This window comes from Sorex araneus, chromosome 3 (assembly GCF_027595985.1).
Source record: "Sorex araneus isolate mSorAra2 chromosome 3, mSorAra2.pri, whole genome shotgun sequence".
Classification (NCBI taxonomy): domain Eukaryota; kingdom Metazoa; phylum Chordata; class Mammalia; order Eulipotyphla; family Soricidae; genus Sorex; species Sorex araneus.
The window spans coordinates 190,833,259-190,857,807 of record NC_073304.1 but is presented as its reverse complement, the minus strand read 5'-3'; the positions used below and the strand labels follow the sequence as shown (position 1 = coordinate 190,857,807).

The window sequence follows — 24,549 nt, the reverse complement described above, 5'->3', positions numbered from 1 at the left end:
CCTCCAATGTGGCTGACCTGGGTTTAATCCCTGGCATCTTCCAGGAGTGATACTTGAGTGCAGAGCCAGGTAACTCCTAGCATTAACAGGTGTGACTCACCCCCCACCCCCCAGAAAAAAGACTAAAATTACCACATGAACCAGCAACTGCATTTCCTGGGATCTATCCCCAAGAATACAAAAATACAAAATTGAAAAAGAAATGTGCATACCTATGCTTGTTGCAGAACCTCCTGTCCCTGCATCAGACTGTCTTCACCGGGGCCCCCTCAGAGGGTGGTGGGTCGAGTTTCCCTCCCTGCCCCAAGCAGAGCCCCAGCAGCTGAAAACCTCTAGAACCCAGCCACAGCCATGGCCACTCTCCACATGCTTGGACGAGCCTCACCCATGAAGGAACCGACAGAGGAACCCAGGTATGCGGGACCCATGGGCTGAGATCTCCAAGCCTGCTCAGATTGGGACTGGGCCTCCTCCACCCAGATCCCCCATTTTCCCAGTAGCTTGGCAGCCACACCCACAAACCGCCCCCGGCACCATGTAATCTCATCAACGGCCAAGATCCGGAGACTATAAAACAAAGCTCCCAGAAGAGAGTGATGCAGAATCTCACACGGCAGAGCCAGGCAAGCTACCTGTGGCGTATTCGATATGCCAAAAACAGTAACAATAATGGGCCTCATTCCCCTGACCCTGAACACAACAGGGAGAAATGAGATGTTACTGGCACCTGCTTGAGCAAATAGATGAGCAATGGGACGACAGTGATACAGTGATACAGTGATGCCTGTTGCAGTGCTGTCTACAATGGCCAATACCTGAATATGTATGAAGAAGGGGTACTATGTTTATACAATAAGAACCACTCAGACATAAAAGAACATGAAAATTTGCCTTTTGCTACAGTATGAATGAAACTAGAGGGTGTTAGGCTAAATGAAATCAGTTAGGGGAGAAAGACACATATGAGGTGGTCTTACTTCTATGTGATATATAAGGGAAGAGACAATTCCCAATGGAAACAAACCCTTTAATGGAAATAAACCCTTGACTCCGAGGACAGACTGAGATTTCCAAGGGGTAGAGAGTGGACAGGAAGGGTCCTGTGGACAATTGGAGAGGGATAATGGCACCTTGGTGGTGGGGATGATGTAGTCACCTTGTACTCCTAATGCATGTAAACATGTACACTCTTGTGGAAGTCAAAATTAACTAAACTGGGCCAGAGAGATAGTTGGCAGGTTTCTTGCCTTGCATGTGACCAATCCAGGTTTGGTACCTGACTCCCATATAGTCCTCTGCACACACCAGGAGTGACCCTAGAGTGCATAGTCAGGATTAAGCCCAGTGGAGTGTGGCCCCAAACCAGAACAAATAAATAACAACCAAACAAAACTCTTTGAACCGCTGTGAAGTGTTTTCATTATTATTCAGTTCAAAGTAGTTTCCCAGCTCCACTGGGATTTCTGATTGACCCTTTGGTTATTTATAAATGTTTCTTAATATTTAAACATTTTCCAGTATTATATTTTTGTTTTTATCAGTTTTCAGTTTAATTATATTGTAGTGAAAGAGCTTGATCTTCATGATTTCCAGGCTTTGTTTCTTTGTGACTTCTATATGGCTCAGAATATGGTAAAATGTTTTGCTATGTTCTTATAAGCTTTATGAGGAACTAAGTACTTTCTGTAATTGTTAGGGAACCTTCTTCAGCATATGTTCATTATGTTGAATACATAATCATGTTAATTAAATCACTTAAGTCTTTAAAAGTAAAAAAAATTGATAAGGGTCTGGAGTGATTCTACTATGGGTATGTATTTGCCTTGCATGCAACTGACCCAGGTTTGATCGCTGGCACCCCATATGATCCCCAAGCCCGCTAGAAATAAATAATCTCTGAGCACAGGTCCAGGAACAATCCCCATGAGCTGTCGGATGTGTCCCCCAAACAAAAACAAGCAAAACAGATTATCTTAATCTTTTTTCATAATTGAAAAATTAATATTCCCTTATTAGGGGGTTGTTTTTGGGCCACACCCAGCACTGCTCAGGGATTACTCCTGGTTCTGTGCTTAGGGGTTACTCCTGGCAGTGCTCAGGGGCCATATAAAGTGCCGGGCATTGAACCTGGGTGAATCATGTGCAACGCAAGTGCCCACCTGCTGTACTATTTTGCTCTGGCCCCACTTAAGAAATTAATATTTCTTATGAATTTATAAAATGGATAATTCAAGGATAATAAAAATACACATAATTCCAGAAATGATCACTGTTAATCTTTTCCCCACTATGACCCACATTTTTGGGGAGCATTGGGTCATACTTAGCTGTACTTAGTCCTGGGGTCAGTTGCTTGCAGTGCTTGAGGGACCAGGTGATGCTGGTGACCAAACCCAGGCCTCCTGCATGCAGAAAATCTATGTGCTCAGTCCATTAGACCATCTCTCATGGACCATACATATTTTCTTTCTTTTCTTATTTGTTTGCTTTTTGGGTCACACCCGGCGATGATCAGGAGTTAGTCCTGTCTCTGTGCTCAGGAATAACTCCTGGCAGTGCTTGGGGAACCACACGGGATGCCAGGGATCAAACCCAGATTGGCCATGTGCAAGGCAAATGCCCTACCCACTGTACTATCACTCCAGCACCCCCATATATATATTTTTTCTATTTCCCACTTCTTTCACTTAGTGTGCTCTGACATGTTCCATGTGTTTGCAGGCATTCGTGTCTTCTCCCCTTAATGCTTTGTTTGTTTGTTTGTTTGTTTGGGGGCTACACCTGTAAATTCTCAGAGCTTACTTCGGCTCCAGAATCACACCTGGTGGTGCTTAGGGGACCATATGTGGTGTCAGGAATCAAACCCATGTTGCCATGTTCAAGGCAAGCACCTTACCTTCTGCACTATTGCCTGGCCCTCTCGCCTCATGAGGACCTTTTTTCTTTTGTTTTAGGGACACATCTGACTGTGCTCCGGGCTTATTCTTGGCTCTACCCTCAGGAATTACTCTTGGCAGTGCTCAGGGGACTGTATGGGGTGCTAGGGATCGAACCTGGATTGGCTGTGTGCACGGCAAGCACCCTACGTGCTGTTCTGTTTCCTTATTGTTGAGTGGTATTCCATGGTGGCCAGAGATCATTTTGGTGCTAAGTTGTCATTTTTTATTAATGTTGCTACTGATATTTTCATCTGCACATTTGGACAGAACTGTCTGCTCATGTAACTCCTGCGGGAAGTTTCAGAGGACGGTGTGCGTGTTATTCTCTTTCACCAATGACTCAAGTGAGGCCCAGAGAGCTAAAATTTCCTAGGGCCGTGCAGACAGTCTATAGCCTGGAGAAAGGAATATACCTTTGGCTGGACTGGAGCAGTAGCACAGCGGGTAGGGCATTTGTCTTGCACATGGACAACCCAGGTTCGATTCCTCCATCTCTCTTAGAAATCCCAGCAAGCTACTGAGAGTATCCCGCCCGCATGGCAGAGCCTGGCAAGCTACCCATGACATATTTGGTATGCCAGAAACAGACAACAAGTCTCACAATGGAGACGTTACTGGTGCCCGCTTGAGCAAATTGATGAACAATGGGAAGACAGTGCTACAGTGCTACAGTGGTTTGACTGCAGGTTCTTTTAATTTTTATTCCATCACTGTAGATTTGTTGCCTCACAACAAGTTGAGGACATGAAATATTGGGACAAATGGGTTCTCATCTCAATAGCCTGTTAGTTTAGGACTGAATTTGAGCTCAGAACAGAAGCTAATATTGTTAATAATGGCTCTTTGGTACCAAGAAAAAGTTACATTAATTAATTGCCTAATTAACTTTTGGACCTCAGCCAAGAGAGCTGGGGCCTATTCCTGGCATAGTGCTCAGGGATCACTTCCAGCAGTGCTCAGGGGGACATGTGATGCGGGGGTCGAAACTGGCGCTCCCACATTAAAGCCAACAAACAAACAAAAAGTTTTACTACTCCAAACTTGAACTGTCTCAGGGCTGGGGAGATGGCTGGAGGGGCTGGGGGCATGGTATATAACAAGAGGCCTGAGTTCACTCCCCAGTCCAGCTTGGTTCCCCCAAATGCCACTGGGAGAACTGAGCCAGGAACCCCAAAGCACTCCTGGGTTTGGCTCAAGAACTGGAAAAGGGGGTATAAAAAAAAGGCCGAGACTTTTGGAAGTCTCGCTTAGGTGTAATCCATCCTCCCCCTAGGAAGCCAGGCACAGAAGGCGTTCCTGGGTATGTAAGATAGTATATAAATAATGCATGTGTAAGAATCCACCCTGCCAAGCAGAATAGGCTTAGGGAGTCGGCTGGTTCTTACTTGGAAAGTTGTTGCTAAGCAGTGTTGCTAATATTATGGAAAGATGGCTTCCCGCCGTCACTCTCCACTCAGCCCCCGAAACTCCAGAGTTGGAAGTGGCTTCAGTGCAAGCAGTCACTGGAGAAGGTTGTAAGCAGTCGGGTGGGAGCCTGGCTTTCAAGGGGTCGTGGGCTTCTGCTGCTCCAGAGTGCCCACCTGGGCAGCCTCTGTGGAAAAGTCAATCCTTCCAGTGGGTCAGAAATTTCACACAGAAGAATTCTTTTGAATGTTTTTATTGGAGGCAACATTACAGTCCTACCATTCGGATCCACGAATTCAGAATTCCTTCAACGAATCAAAAATGTTTGGAGTATCTTCAGGAACCCAAGAAATACAGGAAGAACAAACTCCTTTCTTCCTCCTCCGCACCCATCCCTCTGTAATCTCGCAGCAGGAAATCAGCCACGTTCCGTGCCATCAGACCCCGCGGCCTCACGGCGCCCAAGGATGTGCAACTGGGGGCTGGATGCCCGCCAGGGTTCTGTGGCTTTCCTTGGGCATGGCTTCCTCTGCCCGAAGTTCGGAAATGCCACACAAGTCCCTGAGATCCATTTCCAAAATCGGAGCCAGTTTCTCTTGTGAGCCTCCTTCTGTTCGAATGATACGTGTGAATGCAGAGAAGTCCAGTTGTCTTTCCAAGCTCTTGATAACCTGGCAGCCTCCTCCTGGTGCTGGCCCTCTTGGGGACAGATGCTGGGCTCTGGAGGGAAAGTAGGACGTGGGAGGAGAGTCATGTGTTCTCAAAGATCTCTCTCTCTCTCTTTTCCAAAGTAGAAATTAATTCCAAGCCTCAAGTGACCTTTAATTTGTTTCTTTTTCCCTGAAGCTTTTCTCCTCGTTTTCTCCTTCCTCTCCTTTTTTTTCTTAACGGTGGTAACCCAGAGGTGCAATTATGTCAGGGTCCAGCAGGGGGCACCAATGTACCTGCCAAGAACGATGTCAACGATGTCAGGCTCGTGCCTTGCCAGCACAGGTGTGAGCCCTCTGTGGAAGTGCGATGCGAGCGGGCCGGCGCGGGTGGTGGTGGTGGTGGTGGTGGGGATTTCTGAATTTTCCGAGCCCGGGTGCGTCTGGATTGTGTCCCCAAAGGGATGAGAGAGTGGGGGTGCTGGCCTCCCTTGAGCAGAGGTCTTATGCTGGAATCACTGTCAAGGCTGTGTGACCCAGAGGAAGGCTGGAAACTGCCCCCTCCCCGCGGAGGATCTGGTTTTCGTCAAAGATAGGACCAGCCTTCAGGCTCCAGGGCTGCTCTGGCCCCACACCTACCGCCGTTCCTAGCCACCAAGGCTTGCAGTCATTTTGCAGGGCAGGGAGGCTTGCATGGGGCTTGGTCCGCATGCCCTGGGAGAGCTGCCTGGCTCCAGGCTGAGTCCCGGTTTCACACGGATGTGTCTCCTGGAGCGGGTTCCCGGCACAGAAGGCCCTTTTCTTCAGGACCAAGCATGCGTGTCTGTCTGTCTCAGCCCACTGGCCCCTTAGGAATGGCTGTGCAGCTGCCTGCCCTCCGTTCATGATTAACTTCCCTGCCCCCGCCCCCTGTCTCAGACCCTCTCAGCCTTGGGGTTTCCCTGGAACCGGGGTAGAAAGACCCAGTCTAGAAGCTAGCTAGCTGCCTGGCACTTTGTTCTTAGGGATGGCGGGCTGGGGGTGGGGGTGGGGGTGGGGTGGGACATGCCTTTGTGGATCTGTGAGCAAGGGGACTGCTGGGGGAAGTCACCTCACCTGTGGGACACCTCCCCCGCTACCCCTCCCCGCCGCCGTGCGTCCCCAGAGACAATCTCCGGTGTGAAAATTGTTCATTTTCAATTCCCGTCAAACCTGGTGACTTAAGGACAGTGTCATGGGTGGTGAGAGGGGGCAGGTGTGTAGCTGACACAGAAGACACGCCCCTTTTCCTCACTCTCCTTCCTCAGGCAACAGCATTGAACTAACACGGAATATATTTGTATTTGTCTTTATGAACTTAATGACTGGTAATGGCTATCCATGTAGGGTAGTCATGTTGTTTTTTCTTTTAAAAGTGATTAACGCGTGAGTTAATTAAAGCAAGAACAATAAGTGACTAACCAAATGGTTAAGATGCTCAAGCAAAAAAAAAAAAAAAAAGAAAGGAAATTGTGAAGGTGGCCTGAGAATGGTAGAATTTGGAGAAATAGTGGCTGGGCGACAGTGCGTAAGCTGGGGGTGGGGAACTTGTTCTGCAGTTTCCTATGTGTCAGCCCCATTCTGGACAGGGATGGTCTTTAGTGTCTCTTACCTGAGTCTCTTGCACGAAGTTGGACACACCCTCAGAATTTAATTATGGTTGGTGGAATGGGCAGGGTGCATAGATTACTGGTGGTCATGGACGGGTTTCCCTAAGCTTTCGGTGTTTGGGTGTGGGGTGTGGACCGAGGGAAGGGCTCTCCAATTCCCAGGAAACTTCTTCTTGAGTCCCAGGTCAGTTTATGGCCTCGTGGAGACAGCTACATCTTTTCAGCCACACCGGGACTGGAAGCATCACGAGAGGGCCTGGAACGCATGAACAAGAATGAATCAGGTTTCCAGCTTGGTGGAAAGATTCTTCCCCTCCCTTCTTCCCAGTGCCCTGTTGCTCACTGTGTCCTTGACACCGGGTGTCTCCAGGCAGGGGGCCAGGAAGGCAGCGGCTACACTCACCCACCTCATGAGACCTTGTCCTGGGTTGCTGCTTTCTCCAGCCTCTGGATAAAATAGGCTTCCTGGGGGTTGCAACTGTGGCTGGGACCTCTGCCATAGTAACCTGCCTCTCAGGTGAATTCTCTGACTACCAGGGGCTGAGGAAAGGGGGTGGGGAGGGCTGGTCTGAGGAGGTCTGCCTAGCCCCTACCCCCAAGATATTCATTTCCCCATTCTTTTCCTGGGCTAGATTCTCAGGTCACTATTTGCGTAGTCCTTGCAGCTGACAGAGCTGCACCCCCCAGAAGTGGGCCAGGGTCACTCTCTGGCTATAAATAGATGGCCATGGCTCTTGGTGATCTCCCACCACCGCTGCAGGCTGCAGGCGCAGGGGGCCCGAGGTAATGAAGCTTCATAAATAAACAAGAGCATTTTGGCAGTCCATGTTCTCCGCGCCTCCACCCCCCAACTCCAAGGGCAGCAGAGCCCTCAGGCCCTCTGATTCTTTTGCAGCCGGTCCCCCGTTCCCCTCTCCAGCAAGGTCCCCTTCCCTGCCAGCATTTTCTGTTGGCTGGAACTCTAGACAAACAGGGCAAATTGCCTCAGGGACCTCTTCAGCCCCAACAGGGCTCTTTCCAAAGATGGACTAATTGGCTTGTTTTAATTCCCTCCAGCCCTCTGCCCAGTCCCTTCCCGGGGGATGGAAGGAGAAGCCTGGCCAGTGGTTCCCAGGCTTGGGGGCGTGGTGAGAGGGGCTAGAATTTCTGGCGCGCGGGTGTCTCAGGGCTCTGGCGCACCCCTGGTCCATGGCAGCGCCCCCGCCAGGGCCCTTTACCCCCGCGAGCTGGCGCAATCTTCCGTCTTTCTGTTCTACAAGACGAAGCTTGCACCGAGTGTGCGGAAAGGAAGGGGAGAAGGGACGCGGGGGCTGGGGGGAGGCGGGGTGCGTGCGCGTGCGGGTGGGGTGCGGGGAGTCGGGTGGGGACGCGGGACCTGCGTCTCCCAGGCAACTCGGGGCGCAAGGTGAGGGTCGAGTGGCCGCGAGGGTGCCAAACTTTGGCGCCCGGGAATCCAACGCAGACCGTGGGAGGACCCCCGCACCCCTCGCAGGAATCCCGAGAGCAGAGTCAGCCACCCGCGCCCGGCCGTCTTTGGGGGGAGCCTGGGGCTGGGAGCCGGGGTGTGTGTGTGTGTGTGGGGGGGGGTCCCCCTCGCAGCCCTGTCCGGCGCCAACGCCTTTTCGCTCGCGGGAGGACGCGTTTGCTCTCTGGGCTCGTTGTTCTCCCGGGTTTTAAAGACAGTGACCGCATCGGAGAAGTATCCCGGCGGGCCGGGCCGGACAGCGTCGGCCGCGGGGCCGGGGGAGCGCGAGCGCGGGGCGGACCCCTTCCAGAGCGGCTGCTCCCCGCAGCGGGCGGCCGGGGCGCCCCGGGCCGGGCACGGAGGCGGGGCCGGGGCGGGGTCCCCGCGCGGGCGGGCGGCGCGTCGGAGCCCGAGCCCCGGAGCCGCCCGTCCAGGCCGCGCCCCGAGCGAGCCTCGGAAATGCCCGCGCCGGGGGAGCGGGCGCCGGCCGCCCTGCGGGCCCGGGGCCGACGCTGAAGGTCGCCGGGAAGTGAGCGCCCAGTCACCTGACCCCCGGGGCGCACCTAGGCGGGGCGGGGCCCATGCGAGTCGGCGGCCGGGGCCGGGGCGCGGGCGCAGGGGCCGGGCGCGGGCGGCGCGGAGCGCGCGGAGCCGGCCGGCGGGGGCGCGCGGCGGGCGAGGGTGCGGCCGGGCACCGCCAGCGGCCTCGCCATGTCCCAGCCGGCAGGGAGGATGCACTGCCGAAAGGCGGGGATCCGCGCGGCCGTGGTGCTCATCGGACTCCTGCACAAATCCCGAAAGCAGAATAAAGAGAAAAGGTAAAGCCCGCCGCGCCGCCCCCCTGCCCGGCGCTCGCGCGCCCGCTCTCCGTTTCCTCGGACGTGGACTTTTCCGGAGGGTGCTCGCTCCGCGGGGAGGTGGAAGGACGCCCGCCCCCCGGCGCCGTCGGGGGAGCGAGTTCGGAGCTGCGCTCCAGACCCGGTTCTCTCGGAAGCCCAGGCGGGGCAGCCGCTGGGTCGGAGGGGGGCTGGAAGGGTCCCTGCATCCCCGCCAGAGAGCTCCCGCGACTTTCGCTCCTACCTTCTCCGGTCGATCTCGGCCGATCGCAGCGACCCTCCCGAAGCCTGCAGCAGGCAGCGCGGGCTGACCCGGACCAGACCGCGGCTGAGCCCTGGCGCGCGTTTGGGTCTCTGCACCTTGGCGGAACCGGCGCGGTGCCCGCCCGGCCGGGTCCGGTTGCTTTGCGCAAGGTGCTGGCAGCTAGAGGGCAAGTTTGGAAGTTGCTCCTTCACCCGCCTCGCACCCAACACCTGGGTTCTCTGGGGTTTTCTGCCTTTCACCTTTCTGCTTGGGCGTAACTCTTTTTGGCCATTTGTCCCTGGGTGTTGAAAATCCTTCTCTCTGTGATTTTAGAACCACTTTGCCCGGACTACGGAGGGAGAGGTGTTGGGGGTTTGTTTGACAAAGGAGGTGCTGGGGCAGCGTCCTGGGCTCCCGTCCGAGCTGCAGGCATGGTGTCCAGCAGACATCTGCGAGCTGCCCACACAGCTAGCACAACGTCCCTTCTCTGGCAGGGTGGGAGAAGCCAGAGCTTACCGGCAACCCCGGGCCACTTGGAGCTGGACTGTCCGTAGGGATGTTGCAGGGGTTGGGGTGACCGGCAGAAGCTGCTGGATCCAGGGGACTCTAGAGCGTTTATGCCGTGCTCTGCGTTAGACAAGGCTGAGACAAGGGCAGCGGAGCTGAGACACCCTGGCGTGCTGGGAGCTGGGTGTGCCAAGTGGAGGTGGTGGTCAGAATGCAGCACTCGGAGAAGCTGGCACGGCTTGCCGCCCCTGTGCTTCCATTTCCTCCCGTCTTTCCTGTCCCCCTTCCCATAATACAGTCACATTCACTGTTTCCCACACCATGGAGCACATCTCCAGCAAAATGATTTAAGGTGGTTAAGATTGCAGTAACGTTGAGTCACTTAGTGAGAAAGTTCTTCCCTTTTCAGTTCTTTATGAATGCTCGTGATTCCTGCCAGGGGAAAGTTTCAGCTTGGTGCTAGTCTGGCTTTAACACCTTTTGAACACTTGCTAATCTCCCCTCCACAACAAGGAGAGAGCAGACCTCTGGCTCGGGGAACTGTGCTTGCCTACAACTTGGATTGTTTTGTACTATTTATTTTTAGATTTTCTCTCCTAGATGGGTCCATTCGGGTGGATTTCCCCCTTTGTGGCAGTGATGGAAGGCATCACTCTCAGTGAAAATGTATGAAGTCACAAGAATGAGACTATTAAATAGATTAGCTGCAGTCAGGAGACAAATGGTATGGAACGTGGCAGAAGCCTGCAGGTGGGCTAAGAATACCTGATGTTAGGGACACACTGTAGTAGAAAAAGCTGCCACCCACTGAGGCCTGGGTTCACTCTCCCCACACTTTGATTCTCTTCCTTGCTTGCCCTTCAGTGTTTTTGTTGTTGTTGTTTGGGGGCTACACGGAGGGTGCTCAGGGCTTACTTCTGGTTCTGTGCTTAGGGATTACTCCTGGCAGAGTTTCTGGGACCCTGTGGGGTGCTGGGGATAAAACCTGGGTCTTCTGCCTGTGCCTGACCTGCGAGATGATCTTTCTGTCCCCTGTTTTTCTGTATTTTATCTGGAGAGGGATGACGGGAGGGGGCTGGTCCGGGGGTGTGGGGCGGTCATTTGGGGTCTGTTTTGAGGAATGAGAAGTTGTGCTGTGTAGAAAGAGAGAGGCACTCGCCAGCTCCTGTAGTGACAAAGGCCCCTGCACAGGGGGTGGAAGCTGGAGTCCTGCCTCATCCTCTGACTCGGGATAATCTCCTCGAGCCTCTTTTCTCTACTTACCCAAGGAGCTCCTGAGTGATCCGTGAGATCATGTAGGTGAAGATGCATCTGCGTGAGGCGGGACGGGTTTGCTCAGAGCCGCTTCCTTTCTCCTCTCTCGGGGCTTGCATCCCCAGAAATCGGATAAGAAACCTGATGATGGAGGCCTGTCAGTGGTCAGGCCCGGCTGTGTGTGGGCCAAGGAGGCAGCTGATGTGGCACCAGCCGAGGCAGGCTGGGAGAGACACTGGATGGGGAAGACTGGGCCTGGGGAACAGGAAGGGATGGGTCCCCAGGATGGAGGTCCAGGCAGATAGTGACGACTCTCCCATCTGCCTTCATTCCATTCTCTGATTTTTCTGATGAGTTTGGTTAGGGGCTTCACGGTGAGCCCACGAAGAGAGGGATTCGTTTTCTTGGTGCTCAGTGGTGCTAAAGGCCTTAGCTTTGCTGGCTGTCATCTGGAGGTTCTGAAGTCAGCGCAGTGCATGCTGTGTCCCTTGTTCTGTGGACACTGGCCGCAGGAGGCCCAGAGCAGGCAGCAGCTGGCGGCGTCTCTTCAGCACTCCCCTAATTCCACGCTGGGTGTTGAATTTGCTGAGTTCCTCCTTCCTCCTCCTGCTCACCACAGGGTCAAGTCAGACTCAGGCCCCCCTCACCACCCTCTCCAGAAGGTTTAATCCATCCATCGATCTCCCCGGCACCTTTAATTGACAGGCCTGTGCAGATAACACTTCTGGCTGTTAAGAAATGACACAGTCCTGTGCGGCTTGCAGTGATGGCTCAGTGGTCCTTGTCGGCTTCCTGCTCCCTAGGCCATTTGCAAATACTGCATGGTGGGGGCAGGCGAGTGTGCCAGGGAAGGGGGTAATGTCACGGTCCCCTGAAGGCTTGGAGCCAGGAGACTCTCAGATACTTCTCCAAGTTCCAGCCTCAGTTTGCCTCCCGGAGCAGTGGGTGTGGTGCTCAACCTCGAGGTGGCAGCTCTCCATGAGAGATGGGGGCAATACGGAGGTGCTGACTCTTTCTCTTTTGATCTTCGGGTTCCACCCGGCTTTTCTCAGGGTTCACTGCTGGTGGGGCTCTGGGCATCATAAAGGATGCAAGGGTTCAAGCCTGTGTCAGCTGCATGTAAGACCGCACTTTCTCTCTGACCCCAAGGTTAAGGCTTTGTTTCTGTTTGTGGGCCACACTCGGTGGTGCTCAGGTCTTACCATTGGTTCTTTTAAATTAATTAACTAATTAATTGAATCACCATGAGATATAGTTACAAAGCTTTTATGATTGAGTTTCAGTCAAAATGATTGAACACCCATCTCTCCACCAGTATGCATTTTCCATCACCAGTGTCCCCAGTATCCCTCCCGCCACCCCCACCCCACAGCACCCCCTGACTCTATGGCAGACAGTTTCCTTCTTACTCGCTCTCCTTTTGTTACTCTTGGTTCTGTGCCAAGGCTGTTGCTCGGGGGTGTATATGTGATCCCGTGGATCAGGCTGGGTTTGGCCTCATGCAAGACAAGGGCCTTGACTAAGCTCCCTGAACTGTGTCTCTGGCCCGGTGCTGATTTTTTTCAACTGTCTCCAGGGGGTCCCATCCCCAGGGTTCCTACGAGGCAGTGGTGGGTGCGAGAGCAGATTAGGTTTCAATGTAGTTTCAGGAGGCAGGTGGATTTGGCCTTGGCAGCAGCAGTGTGCAAATCGGGACTTTGATTTTTCAGAGCCCACTTTCTTTTTTTTTTTTTTCTTTTTGGGTCACACCTGGCACAGGGGTTACTCCTGGCTCTGCACTCAGGAAATACTCCTGGCGGTGTCGGGGGACCATATGGGATGCTGGGAATCGAACCCGGGTTGGCCGAGTGCAAGGCAAACGCCCTACTTGCTGTGCTATAGCTCCAGCCCCCAGAGCCCACTTTCTTCTTGATGTGGCAGGTCCGCCAGGGGAAGAGCCCAGGAATCAGGAATGACTCGAGGGACTGGGGCGGGGGGATGCGTCCTCTGAGTGGGGATCAGGCTCCGCTGGCTGGAAGGACTCCGCAGAGGAGCAGAGTCCAAATTTGTAGGTGCCTAAATGCCTGGAGATTGGTGTGACCTGGGCTGTGAAATTCTGAGTAGTTGAAAGAAGTAAAAGGAAACATAGAAAAAGAAATCCACTTCATGGGGGGAAGGGGAGAGTTATTTGGCAAGAAACCACCAGGGAGTTTATGAAGAGGAAAAGAGATTCACTCATCACTCGGTAGATCCTTCATTGGAGCCTCTGGAGGGGTGGGTAAAACGGTGAGTCTAATAGATCTGATCCTTCCTTTGTGGGGGTCTAATGTCTTGTGGTTTGGAGGTTGTTAGTAAAAGCCCATATTTGGTTTTTAGATACGTCTCTTACAGACAGTTTTTCACCATGCACACACATGTGAGGATGGTAGTACATGTTTTCCAGTGTTAGATCTTATCAACTGTGGCCAGTCTGGTGTCCTTCATCTCCCAGCCCGCTGCCCTGTGAGAGTATTATGAAGTAAAGATCGATATGTCATTTTTTGGTCATTTTATTCTTTTTTATTTATTTATTTATTTATTTTTTGCTTTTTGGGTCACACCTGGCGATGCACAGGGGTTACTCCTGGCTCTACACTCAGGAACCACCCCTGTCCATGCTCAAGAGACCATATGGGATGCTGGGAATCGAATCCAGGTCGGCCGTGTGCTAGGCAAACGCCTACCCGCTGTGCTATCGCTCCAGCCCCGTGGTCATTTTATTCTTAAGTATTTCAGGCTGTGTCTCATCTAAGATAAGAATTCTCCTAGAAAATGATGTTACCATTCTCATAAAATTAAATTTTCATTTTGTTTGAATTATAAAGTTTTTAGTAACTGGGTTACCATTGTGTTAAAGCTATGGTATTGATGTACAAAGTTAGCACACAGCCCCTCATCCCAACAAAGTACCCAAGACCCTCACCGTCCCTACAGATCACTCAAGTCCACCTCTTCACTTGCCTTCCCCCTCTCCCCAGTGCTTGGTACCTGAGTTTTGTAATCCAAGGCCAAGAGTTTGTTATTGTACAGTACTGTCTATTCCTTTGTTTTGTGTTTCTACACAACACATGAGTGACTTCATCCGGTATTTGTCTTTCACCCTCTGACTTGTTTATTTCGCTGAACATAATTCCAGTTCCATTCACTTTGCAGCAAACTGTGTGACTTAATCTTTTCTTATTGCTGCATAATATTCCATTGTGTGTATTTGCCATGATTTCTTTCTTCATTTACCTGTTGTTGAACATTTAGGTTGTTTCCATATCCTGGCTATTATACTAAGCATATGTATTGTGCTTATGTATTTTTGAATTTTTTTGTTTGGGGGGTATATATTAAGAAATGGAATTGCTGGATCATATGGGGGTTCTAGTCTCTACTTCTTTTAAGGGCTCTTCATGCTATTTCTCATAGAGGCTGAACCAGGCACAATTTCCATCACCAGTGAAAGGAAGAGTGAGCATTTTTCACCATCCTCACCAACATGAGTTGTTTCTAGTTTTTAAAATAGATGCCATTCTCACTGGCGTGAGAAAGGTTGTTGCTTTGATTTGGATTTTGCTGATAATGAATGCTTTTTCATATGTTTACTGGACATCTATATGTCTTCTATGGGGAAGCGTCTGCTCATCATTCCCCATTTTTGATGGAGTTATTGTTTGTTGTTGTGGTGGTTTATGTATCCTTGAATATGTATGTATCTGCTGTAATAATAACTTCTTAACATCATGTTCCATGTTCAGATTTCCCTAATTGTCTCAGAAGTTTTTAAAAACTTTTTTAGCACTTAAAAGTAAAAAAATCCTTGACTAAGACTGCACTTTCTCTCTGACCCCAAGGTTAAGGTTAAGGTTTTTTTTTTTTAAACCTTAACCTTGGGGTCAAGGTTTAAAAAGACCTTCCTGGATTGTCTTTGGTGTGATTGGTGATATAGCCCATCATCTAGAAATTTCTTTCTCCAAACCTTTTTTTCCCTTTAAATTTATTTATTAAGAGACCACTTGGTTGGGCTGGTGAGATAGAACAGCAAGTTAGGCACTTACCTGGCTTTTGGCTTACCTGGGTTCAATACCCAGCACCATGTAAGGTTCCCTGAGACTGCCAGGAGTGAGCCCTGAGTACTGCTGGGTGTGGCCCTGAAAACAAAAACAAAAGAAAAATAGAGACCAGTTGTTCTATGTTAGGGGAACTGGGATCAGTCAGCTCTAAAAGTGCAGATCTGGAGCTGCAGCGATAGCATAGCGTGTAGGGAGTTTGCCTTGCACACGGCCGACCCGGGTTCGATTCCCAGCATCCCACACGGTCCCCCGAGCACCACCAGGAGTAATTCCTGAGTGCAGAGCCAGAAGTAACCCCTGTACATCGCTGGGTCTGACCCAAAAAGAAAAAAAAGTGCAGATCAGAGTCTAACGCTTATTGGTGATACGCTACCATGTTGCATGTACAAAGAACCCACCTCCTGAGCTCATGACGTCTTTCTGCTCGGCCTCCTGTCAGTTCTTTGACTTTGAAAAATATCGGTCATTAAAAAATTACATGATGAAAAATAAGAAGCTGCCTTGGAGCAGGAGCGTGGCCAGTAGCTGAGAAGCCTCCACCTCGTGCGGAGGAGGCCCGGGTTTGGTCCCTGACACTGCGCGGTCCCCTGAGCACTACCAAGTGTGACTTTCAGTGCTGAGTCAGGAGAAGCTCTGGCACTGCTGGATGTGACCCCAAAACTAATAAAAGAAAAAAAGGAAAAGATACAAACGCACAAGGTTGGTTTGACTTGTGGAGCCTCCCTCAGTGGTTGATGGCTGCCTTCTGGTGGCATTTTACATGTCCTGCTGTCCTCCGCGGTACCTGGACGTGGCTACTTGGTTTCAGAGGCTCTATCAGGTTTGGGTTTGATTTTTTTGTTTTCTTAGGGCCCTGCAGTTGGAGGTTGTTTTGTCAGTGTTTTGTGATCTGACAGCTGTTGATTGATTTGCTCTAGGGGTTGAAGGCTGGGGCTAGGGAGGAAACTTGGATTTTCCCTGGGAAAGCCAGTGACAGACAGCCCTGCCAGCCGGGGTCCAGGCCTCCTGACCCAGAGTCCCAGCGTCCCAGAGCTGCAGGAGGCCTAGGTGGGAGCTGATCCACCTCCTAATCGCAGAACAACTGCTGTTTGTTTTGTCCTGAGCCAGCTGCTGGAGCCTGTTCTATGTGGCATCACCCATCACTCATGTTCTGATGTGTAAATGCCATCTTCGCTTTAAGCAAACAGCTCTCTTCTGAACCAGCCTCCCCCTCCCTCCCTCCCTCCCTCCCTCCCTCCCTCCCTCCCTCTCTCCCTCCCTTCCTCCCTCCCTCACTCCCTCCCTCCCCCTCCCTCCCCTCCTCCCTCCTCCTCCCTCCCTCCCTCCCTCCTTCCTTCCTTCCTTCCTCCTCCCTCCTCCCTCCCTCTCTCTCCTTTCCTTCCTTCCCTTCCCTCCTCCCTCCTCCCTCCCTCTCTCTCCTTTCCTTCCTTCCCCTCCCTCCTCCCTCCCTTCCTTCCTTCCTTCCTTCCTTCCTTCCTTCCCCCCCTCCTCCCTCCCTCTCTTCCTTTCCTTCCTTCCCTCCTTCCTCCCTCCCTCCCTCCCTCCCTCCCTCCCTCCCTCCCTTCCTTCCTTCCTTCCTTCCTTCCTTCCTTCCTTCCTTCCTTCCTTCCTTCCTTCCTTCCTTCCTTCCTTCCCTCTCCTTTCCTTCTTTCCCCTCCCCCCTCCCTCCCTCCCTCTCTCCCTCCTCCCTTCCTTCCTTCCTTCCTTCCTTCCTTCCTTCCTTCCTTCCTTCCTTCCTTCCTTCCTTCCTTCCTTCCTCCCTCCCTCCTTCCTTTCTTCCTTCCTTCCTTCCTCCTCCCTCCCTCCCTCTCTCCTTTCCTTCCTTCCCCTCCCTCCCTCCCTCCCTCCCTCCTCGCTTCCTTCCTCCCTTCCTTCCTTCCTTCCTTCCTTCCTTCCTTCCTTCCTTCCTTCCTTCCTTCCTTCCTTCCTTCCTCCCTCCTTTCCTTCCTTCCCCTCCCTCGCTTCCTTCCTTCCTTCCTTCCTTCCTTCCTTCCTTCCTTCCTTCCTTCCTTCCTTCCTTCCTTCCTTCCTTCCTTCCTTCATTCCTCCCTCCCTCCTTTCCTTCCTTCCCCTCCCTCCCTCTCTCCTTCCTCTCTCCCTCCCTCCCTCCCTCCCTCCCTCCCTCCCTCCCTCCCTCCCTCCCTCCCTCCCTCCCTCCCTCCCTCCCTCCCTCCCTCCTTTCCTTCCTTCCTTCCTTCCTTCCTTCCTTCCTTCCTTCCTTCCTTCCTTCCTTCCTTCCTTCCTTCCTTCCTTCCTTCCTCCCTTCCTTTTTTCCTTTCCTTCCTTCCCTTCCTCTTCCTTCCTCTCTCACTCTGTCATACTCTCTCTTCATTGGCCTCCCCAGTGGTGCTCTGGACCCAGTGTACTCCAGCAGTGCCTGGGTTTTGTCCAGGTTTCAGTGGGGGTGCTGCAGGGGGCCTATTAGGGCCATCCAGGAAGTGCCGCAGGGGTGTATGTAGTGCTGGGGACTGAGTTTGAGGCCTTACACATGCAAACATGTGCTCTAGCCCCTTGACCTATGTAGCTGCCCAATTCTAATCTCATCCAGACTCAGAGGATTTAGACTCCTAGAGTGAAGGGACAGCATTTGAGATGGAAAGGAGTTAGAATCCTTTTGAGCCACTCTTTAAATGTCCTAATTGGTCTCCTTGCATCCAGTCCTCCTTATTCCATCTCCTGCTGGCGGCCAGAGAGGAGCTGAAAGGATCAAATAAGATCCAGCGTGTCTGCTGCAGAAGGCGCTCCCCGGGCCTTGCCTTCCACTCTCAGTCAAGCCTGCATCCTGCCGGCTGCTCTGACCTTCCCCCTGCCACCTCCCTCTCCCTTACTGTCATCTTTGTGCTTCTGTAAAGCCCTTCCTGTTTTCCGGAATATGCCCAGCTTGTTCCTGCCCCAGTTCCTTTACACTTGCTATTCCAGGTCCCTGGCTGGCCTCATCTCGTCCGTGGGTCCCAGCTGAAACATCACCCTCTTCCTCAAGGGCCCTCCTTCCCCTCCGATCTAAGCAGCTCCCTCTAGGCATTATCAACTGTGGTTAGGTGGTTAATTGATTGCCTGTTCTCTCCCCTCGAATGTGAGCTGAGAACAGTGAGGTTCTCAGCGGTCTTGCCCAGACTCCCGACTCCCAAGGTCAAGTCACCCTGCAGACAGCTTAATCCTGGGGTACCATCGGTCACAGGTGTGCGCTGTCCTTTTCTTGTCTGAGTCTGGGGAATGGCCTGTCCCCTCTTCTTCCTCTCCGTAAGGGTTAGAAAAATACAGTCGGTCACTTCAGGTCTAGTTCCGTTGGTGACCTTCTCTCCCCTCCCCTGGCCGCTGGACCCATAGATGGAGAGTCTACACTTAGTCTCGTCCCCGCTGGGAGCTGTGGCGATGTCAGTGCTGTCCTGGCCCCAGTTCCTGGATGTCAGGCCTGGAGCTGGTGTCTGTTAGGCAGAGGCGGGCTCCCTCCATTCATGCCAGGGAGGGCCCAGTGGGTGTCTAAATTAGTGAACAGTCTCCGCTAGCGAATATGTATTTTTTTTTTTAAATGTCACTTTCTCTCTTTGGAGCCCTAATGGGGCACAGATGGCCGGTTACCAGGATGTTGCCAAATAGAGGACTTGCCAGGCCTGCTTGGTTCAGTCAACGAAAATCACTTCTGTGCAAATGGGGGCTGCCGAAAAACTCCGGAAGTGTCTCTCTCATCTTCAGCAGCAGAAGTTCCTCGGCCCCCCACAGCTGGCCCTGACACTTGCTTTGTCTCTTGGGTCCCTAAAAAGTAAATGAGGCCGGCATGATGATTTCAGGTGGACAAGTGTCTTTATTTTGGTAGCTGCTTACAAAGGATGACTCTGGCTAGCGATACTGTTTTCCCAGGAGGGTTGTTACATAATAACCCCCCCTTCCCTTTTTATCTCTTGTCTTGTTCTTTCAATAACTGGGGTTCACACACATGCTGGCCTGTGGCGCTCACACATTTGCTTGCAGTGGGGTACAGGTTGCACCGCTGGCTGTGCTGACGGGCACAGTTGGGGGTGCTCTGGATATCAGCAACTCTGCTGTCGCGCCCAGGGGCCCTGACAGTGGAGCTGCCGGACCCTGACAGAGCGTGTGGACAGCGTCAGGGACGAGCCTCACTGCCCTGTGCCTGTCAGGCAGCAGCTGTGGCCACGGACCCCCGCAGTGTTCTGTGGTTGTTCTTGTGCCATACCTGGCAGTGCCCAGGGGCTTCTCTCTGCTCGGTGCTCAGAGTCACTCCCCGTGGTGCTTGGGGACCATGTGGCTTCAGAAATCAAACGTGGGCCTCCTGCATGCAAAGCATGATCTCAACCCTTTTGAACCATTTCCTCATAATTTTAAAAAACAAAACAAAACTGAGGGGCTGCAAAGATAATACAGAGGGTAGGACACTTGCTTTGCACGTGACTGACTGGGATTTGGTCCTCGGCATCCCATATGACCTCCTGAACACCACCAGAAGTAATCCCTGAGCACAGAGCCAGGAGTAAACCCTGAGTACAGCCTGGTGTGGCCCCCAAATACAACACAATAAGTAAACAGGAAATTTTCAGTGACAAAAATCACTGAATCAAGTTGAAAAAAAGAGTGGCACCTGGGAGAGAGCTCCAGGGGAGGTGGGAGGCTCTGAATGGGATTGCTGGCACTGCCTGCTCCCCTCAGCACTGTGGGGTACAGCCCTGGGGGCCCCTGCACTCCCGCGCATGAGCACTAACTGGTAAGCCTGCACCAGAAGGAGGAGTCTGAGGAGTTTGGAGTAGTTCCTGAGCCTCAGAGCATCACTGGGGGTCCTCCCTCCAGAAAAAAGAGAGGGGAATGAAAGGTAATAAGTGGCACATGGAGTTGGGAAAAAAATGGAAGATGGTGTGGAAATGTTTGAGACTGAAGGAGTGCAGTTAGGAGGAAGGGGATCCTTTTCTCATGCATTAAGATGGACCTTCCAGGGCCGGGCACAGTATATGCCTTACAAGGGCGAGGCTCTGGGTTTGAGTTCCGGCACTGCTGCCGGGGGAGCCGGTAGGCCCTATGGTATCCTTGTCCTTGGGTTGTTGAGAGTCGAAAGGCTGGAACAAGCTGCCTTTGGAAGCTTCCTGCTTGCAAGGTCCCATCCTGAAGTGTGGGTCTGAAGTTTCAGCACTTGGAGCTGCAGTGCCGCTCACACTGCTCTGGCCCACTAGTGTGGGGGTCCCCAGGGCCACCTCAGCAGTACGGTGTGGGGGGCAGGGCATGCAGTTCCAGGATCTGACCGGGGGCCTCATGCCTACCAGGCATGTGCTTTAATTCATTAATTTTTGGTTTTTGGTTCACTCCTGACAGTGCTCAGGGGACCCTATGGGATGTTGGGGATCAAACCCTGGTTGCCGCATGCAAGGCAAGTGCCTTACCCACTGTACCATTGGTCCAACCCCCAGGCATGTGCTTTGAATCCTTTGAGCCGTCTCCTCCGCCCAGCCCTTGGTCTTACTTCTGCTGGTTATCTTTGTTTTCCAGCCCAGGGACAGAGGCTCAGAGGTCGAGGAGTATGCTGGGGCAGGAGCAGGGGTGAGGGACAGGGCTTCTCACCTGGGTCGATAGTGGTATAACCTCTGCACTTGCATCCCAGGTGAGAAACTGAGGCAATACCTGACTCTGATAAGTGCTAATGCATGAACAACATGTGGTTAGGTCTTCCAGACTCTGGCCCAGTGATTCTCCACACTCCTTTCTACATAGATACCACGTGGTCAAGATAGAGAACATGCCAGTGCTCCCGCAACACTTGCAGGTTCCCTCAGCCTGTCCACTGGTCAGTCTCAGTCTCACTCATCAGGCCGTCTCCTTGTGGCCAGGTCTGGGGAGGATGGGGCAGTGTGTCTGGGACTTCTGTGAGTTGGGATTTCTGCATAGGGACTCCTCGTCCCACCCTAGGTGGTCTTCTCTTAGCATCTCCACACTGATTTTCGAGGCGTCAGTGGGTTTGATATCTCTCCCCCATTCCTCCTGGCGCAGCAGGAACCTGAAGCTAATACCATTTTTCTTACCCTTGGAGTAAGGGTGGTTAAAACATCGGCACTTGCCTTTAAGCTGATGGTTATGAGCTCGACTCTTGGGAAAGTGGAAGGACCCACCAGGTACTTCCCAGAGCCCTCCAGGGGGCATGACAGGGATACCCTCACAGGGAGGTGGGAGAGAGCAACCCCAGAGGACAGCTGCCTTTCTTCATTTGATTTTTCCCCTTCTTCCCCCTTTCCTGTCTCTTCTTTTTCTCTTTGGGCCGTACGGACATACCTGCTGATGCCCAGGGGTTACTCCTGCTCTGCACTCAGGAATTACTCTTGGGGGTGCTTGGGGAACCTATGGGATTCGGGGGGATCGAACCCAGTTCAGCCGCGTGCAAGGCAGACAGGCTGTGCTTACTGTACTGTTGCTCCAGCCCTGTCTCTTCAATTTATTCATGAATTATTTAGCCTCCTGGAAAGTGCTCAGGGCACCCTGGGGCTGGGTCTGTATTTTTCTGCCACCTGGGCTGGGTGGTCAGGAGCTGCTTACCCAGGGGAGTAAGTATTACCAGGTATGGCCACATGTCTGACTGAACCACGAGGCACTGATTGAACGGTGAGGCAGTCAGCTCTTTAAAATTAAAAAAAAACGGGGGACCAGAGAATACAGTGGGTAGGGCACGTGCCTTGCATGCAGGTTCCATCCCCGGCAGCCCATATGGTCCCCAAGCACCACCGGAAGTGAGCCCTGAGAACAGAGCCAGGAATAAGCCCTGAGTTTACTCTTTCTGATTCTAGGGTCAGGTATGGCTCCCAAACCAAAAAAGTGAAATAAAATAATAAAACAGGAGGCCAAACAGAGGACTCAGAGGTTCGGGTACATGTATTTGCAAGCCCAGGAACCCCACTTCGATCCTTGGCAGCATAAAGCACACTTGAGCACTCCCAGAGTTGCCTTGCTGGCCCCCAGCAGTGACACAGTGTGGCTTCTGCCTGGTCATGAGGGGCTGGAGGTGGCCTGTGGGAAGCAGGAAGCCCGGGCTGGGGAGTGTTCGATGTGTCCCTGTAACTTGCTGAGCCGGGAGGCCGCCAGGTTGGGGGCAGCCCCGCCAGCTCTCTGGGCCTCCTTGGTCTGGGCAGGCCTGGCGGGGTGCCCTGAGGTTGTGGCCACACAGCAGAATGGCTCCGTTCATTTGCCTTTCACGGTGTCTCCTCCCTACTTATCTCCAAATGCAAGCACAGCCCGAGGGCAGGCTGCACCTTGGGGCGCGCAGGGGAGCCAGGCGGGGAGCTGGGGCAGCTGCGTGCTGCACCAGCCAGCTCTGGGCTGCCACTTCCGCTGCCACGTGTGCCCCTTGGTCCCCACTCGGTGCATCAGTAGCTACGTTTTTCAGCAAGAAGAAAGCTGGGGTTCAAAAAGAGGTGACAGAGCCAGCGTCGTTCTGCCGGTTCTGCAGAGGCAGGGTTCACACGCAGGGCCCCTGGATCCCAGCCCTGCGCCGGCCAGGCTCCTGGAGTTCTCGTGCCAGGCTCCTGGAGTTCTCGTGCCGCACTTTGCTGTCTGCCGAGGGGACTGCGGCCCCATCCGTGCACAGAACGCTGCAGGCTTCGGGAGAGACTTGAGTCCTAAGGCCCAGGGCGTCTTAGGATAATCTCGTTATTTTATTTCATCTTTATTTATTTGTGGTGTTTGGGCCAAACCCAGCGGTGCTCAAGAGCGACCCCTCTTGTTTGGGGGTCATTCTCAGCAGCACTCGGAGTCCATGATGCTAGAGACTGAGCCCAGGTCCCTGTCGTTTCTGTGGTGAGTGGACACTGCGGTGCTTGCGTGGACCTGGCAGTGCCCTGAGATTTCACAGTTCATCACGATGCCAGGGGTCCCGAAGGGCAGGTCTGGGCGTGTGCTGGGTGCGTGCAGTGTGGTGCCCAGGACGAAGCTGGTGGCCTCAGGCTGGGCCCCACCACCTGCCTTTTATTTAATTCTTCTTCTTTTTTTTTAATTGAATCACCATGAGATACACAGTTATGAAGTTTATCATGATTGGGTTTCAGTTGTGCAATGTCCCAACACCCATTCTTCCCCCAGTGTACATTTTTCACCACCAGTGTCCCCAGTTTCCCTCCCTCCAATCCCCTCCCCTGCCTATGACAGGGACTTTTCTTCTCTCTCTGTCTCTCTCACTCGCTCTCTCTTTCCTTCTGGGCATTATGGTTCGCAGTATAGGTACTGAAAGGTTACCATGTATATCCTTTTACCTCCTTTCGGCGCTCAGTTCCTGTCCAGAGTGACCGTTTCTAACAACTCTCAATATGGTCATAGTGGTCCCTTCTCCATCCTAATGGAGCCCCCCACCTCCCCCGCCCCCCAACTGCAGTCAGCCTCCAACAGTAGACCAGTTTTCCGGGTCTTATTTCTGTTGTCTTTGGGTATTTGTTTCATACTATTTTTTTTTATACCTTACAAGTGAGCCACCACCTGCATTTTATTATTATTTTTTGCATTTTGGACTGGAGCGATAGCACAGCGGGTAGGGCATTTGCCTTGCATGCTGCTGACCCGGGTTTGATTCCTCCATCCCTCTCGGAGAGCCCAGCAAGCTACCGAGAGTATCCTGCCCGCACGGCAGTGCCTGGCAAGCTGCCCGTGGCGTATTCGATATGCCAAAAACAGTAACAACAGTCTCATAATGGAGACATTACTGGTGCCCACTCGAGCAAATTGATGAACAACGGAATGACAGTGGTACACACGGTGCTATTTTATTTTTTATTTTTTTGATTTTGTGTTTTGGGCCACCCCTGGCAATGCTCAGACGTTACTCCTGGTTCTGCATTCAGGAATTACACCTGGTGGTGTTTGGGGGACTATATGGAATGCTGGGGATTGAACCCCCTGTCGTCCACATGCAAGGCACAAGCCCTACTCTCAGTACTATTGCTCCGGCCTCACAACCTGCATATTTAATAGAACACTTTTATTTTATTATCGTTTTTGCTTTTTGGGCCACACCCAGCTGGGCTCAGGGCTTGTACTGGATGCCTTCCCCCGCCCCACCCCCGCCTCCATAATATTTGCCCTCTTTCTCCTCCATCGGTGCTGAGGCAGGCAGCCAGGCTGCTGGAAGGGCTCTGTCTGTTCCCCACTGTCATTCACTGGTTCTGTTTGCTTCCATCTGGTTCTGTTTGCTTCCATCACTACTGGTGCTCTGCTGGGTGTGGGCTAGGGGCAAGACCACAGGGGCCAGGAAGAGGCTGCAATGCTTCCCCTGCCTCGAGCATCCTATACTTCCGAAGGAGAGAGCAGAGCGGCCATGGCTGTGGTCCTGGTTCAGATCCCAGCACCACTGGAAGTGACTCGCAGCACAGAGCCAGGTGTGACCCCCTAAGGATTACTGGATGTGACCTAAGCTTCTGTCCCCACCCCAAAGAAAAAACCCAGAAGGAAAGAGCAGACTTGTAATTAGAATGAGAAAGACAGAGACTGAGGGGTGCCAGGTGCCCTGGAGGTCGAAATAGAGGGCGGAGAACTTGGCCTTGAGGGGTCTGGACAAGATGTCTGAAGGGAGGCAAG

At 52.7% G+C, this 24,549-nt stretch overlaps 1 protein-coding gene across 6 annotated transcripts in view; it reads left to right on the top strand.

The window, feature by feature from the left end:
• RAP1GAP2 (RAP1 GTPase activating protein 2) overlaps positions 1 to 24,549 on the top strand; it is a 255,839-nt gene that overhangs the window by 73,388 nt on the left and 157,902 nt on the right. The window contains exon 1 of one of the 6 annotated variants that reach the window (XM_055129989.1): positions 8,693 to 8,901. The exons of the other annotated variants lie outside the window; for them this stretch is intronic. Within the exon in view, the coding sequence (XP_054985964.1) occupies positions 8,795 to 8,901 (107 nt within the window). The 5' untranslated portion in view covers positions 8,693 to 8,794. Of the gene's footprint in view, positions 1 to 8,692; positions 8,902 to 24,549 lie in introns of those variants that run through there. 6 annotated transcript variants of the gene reach the window in all.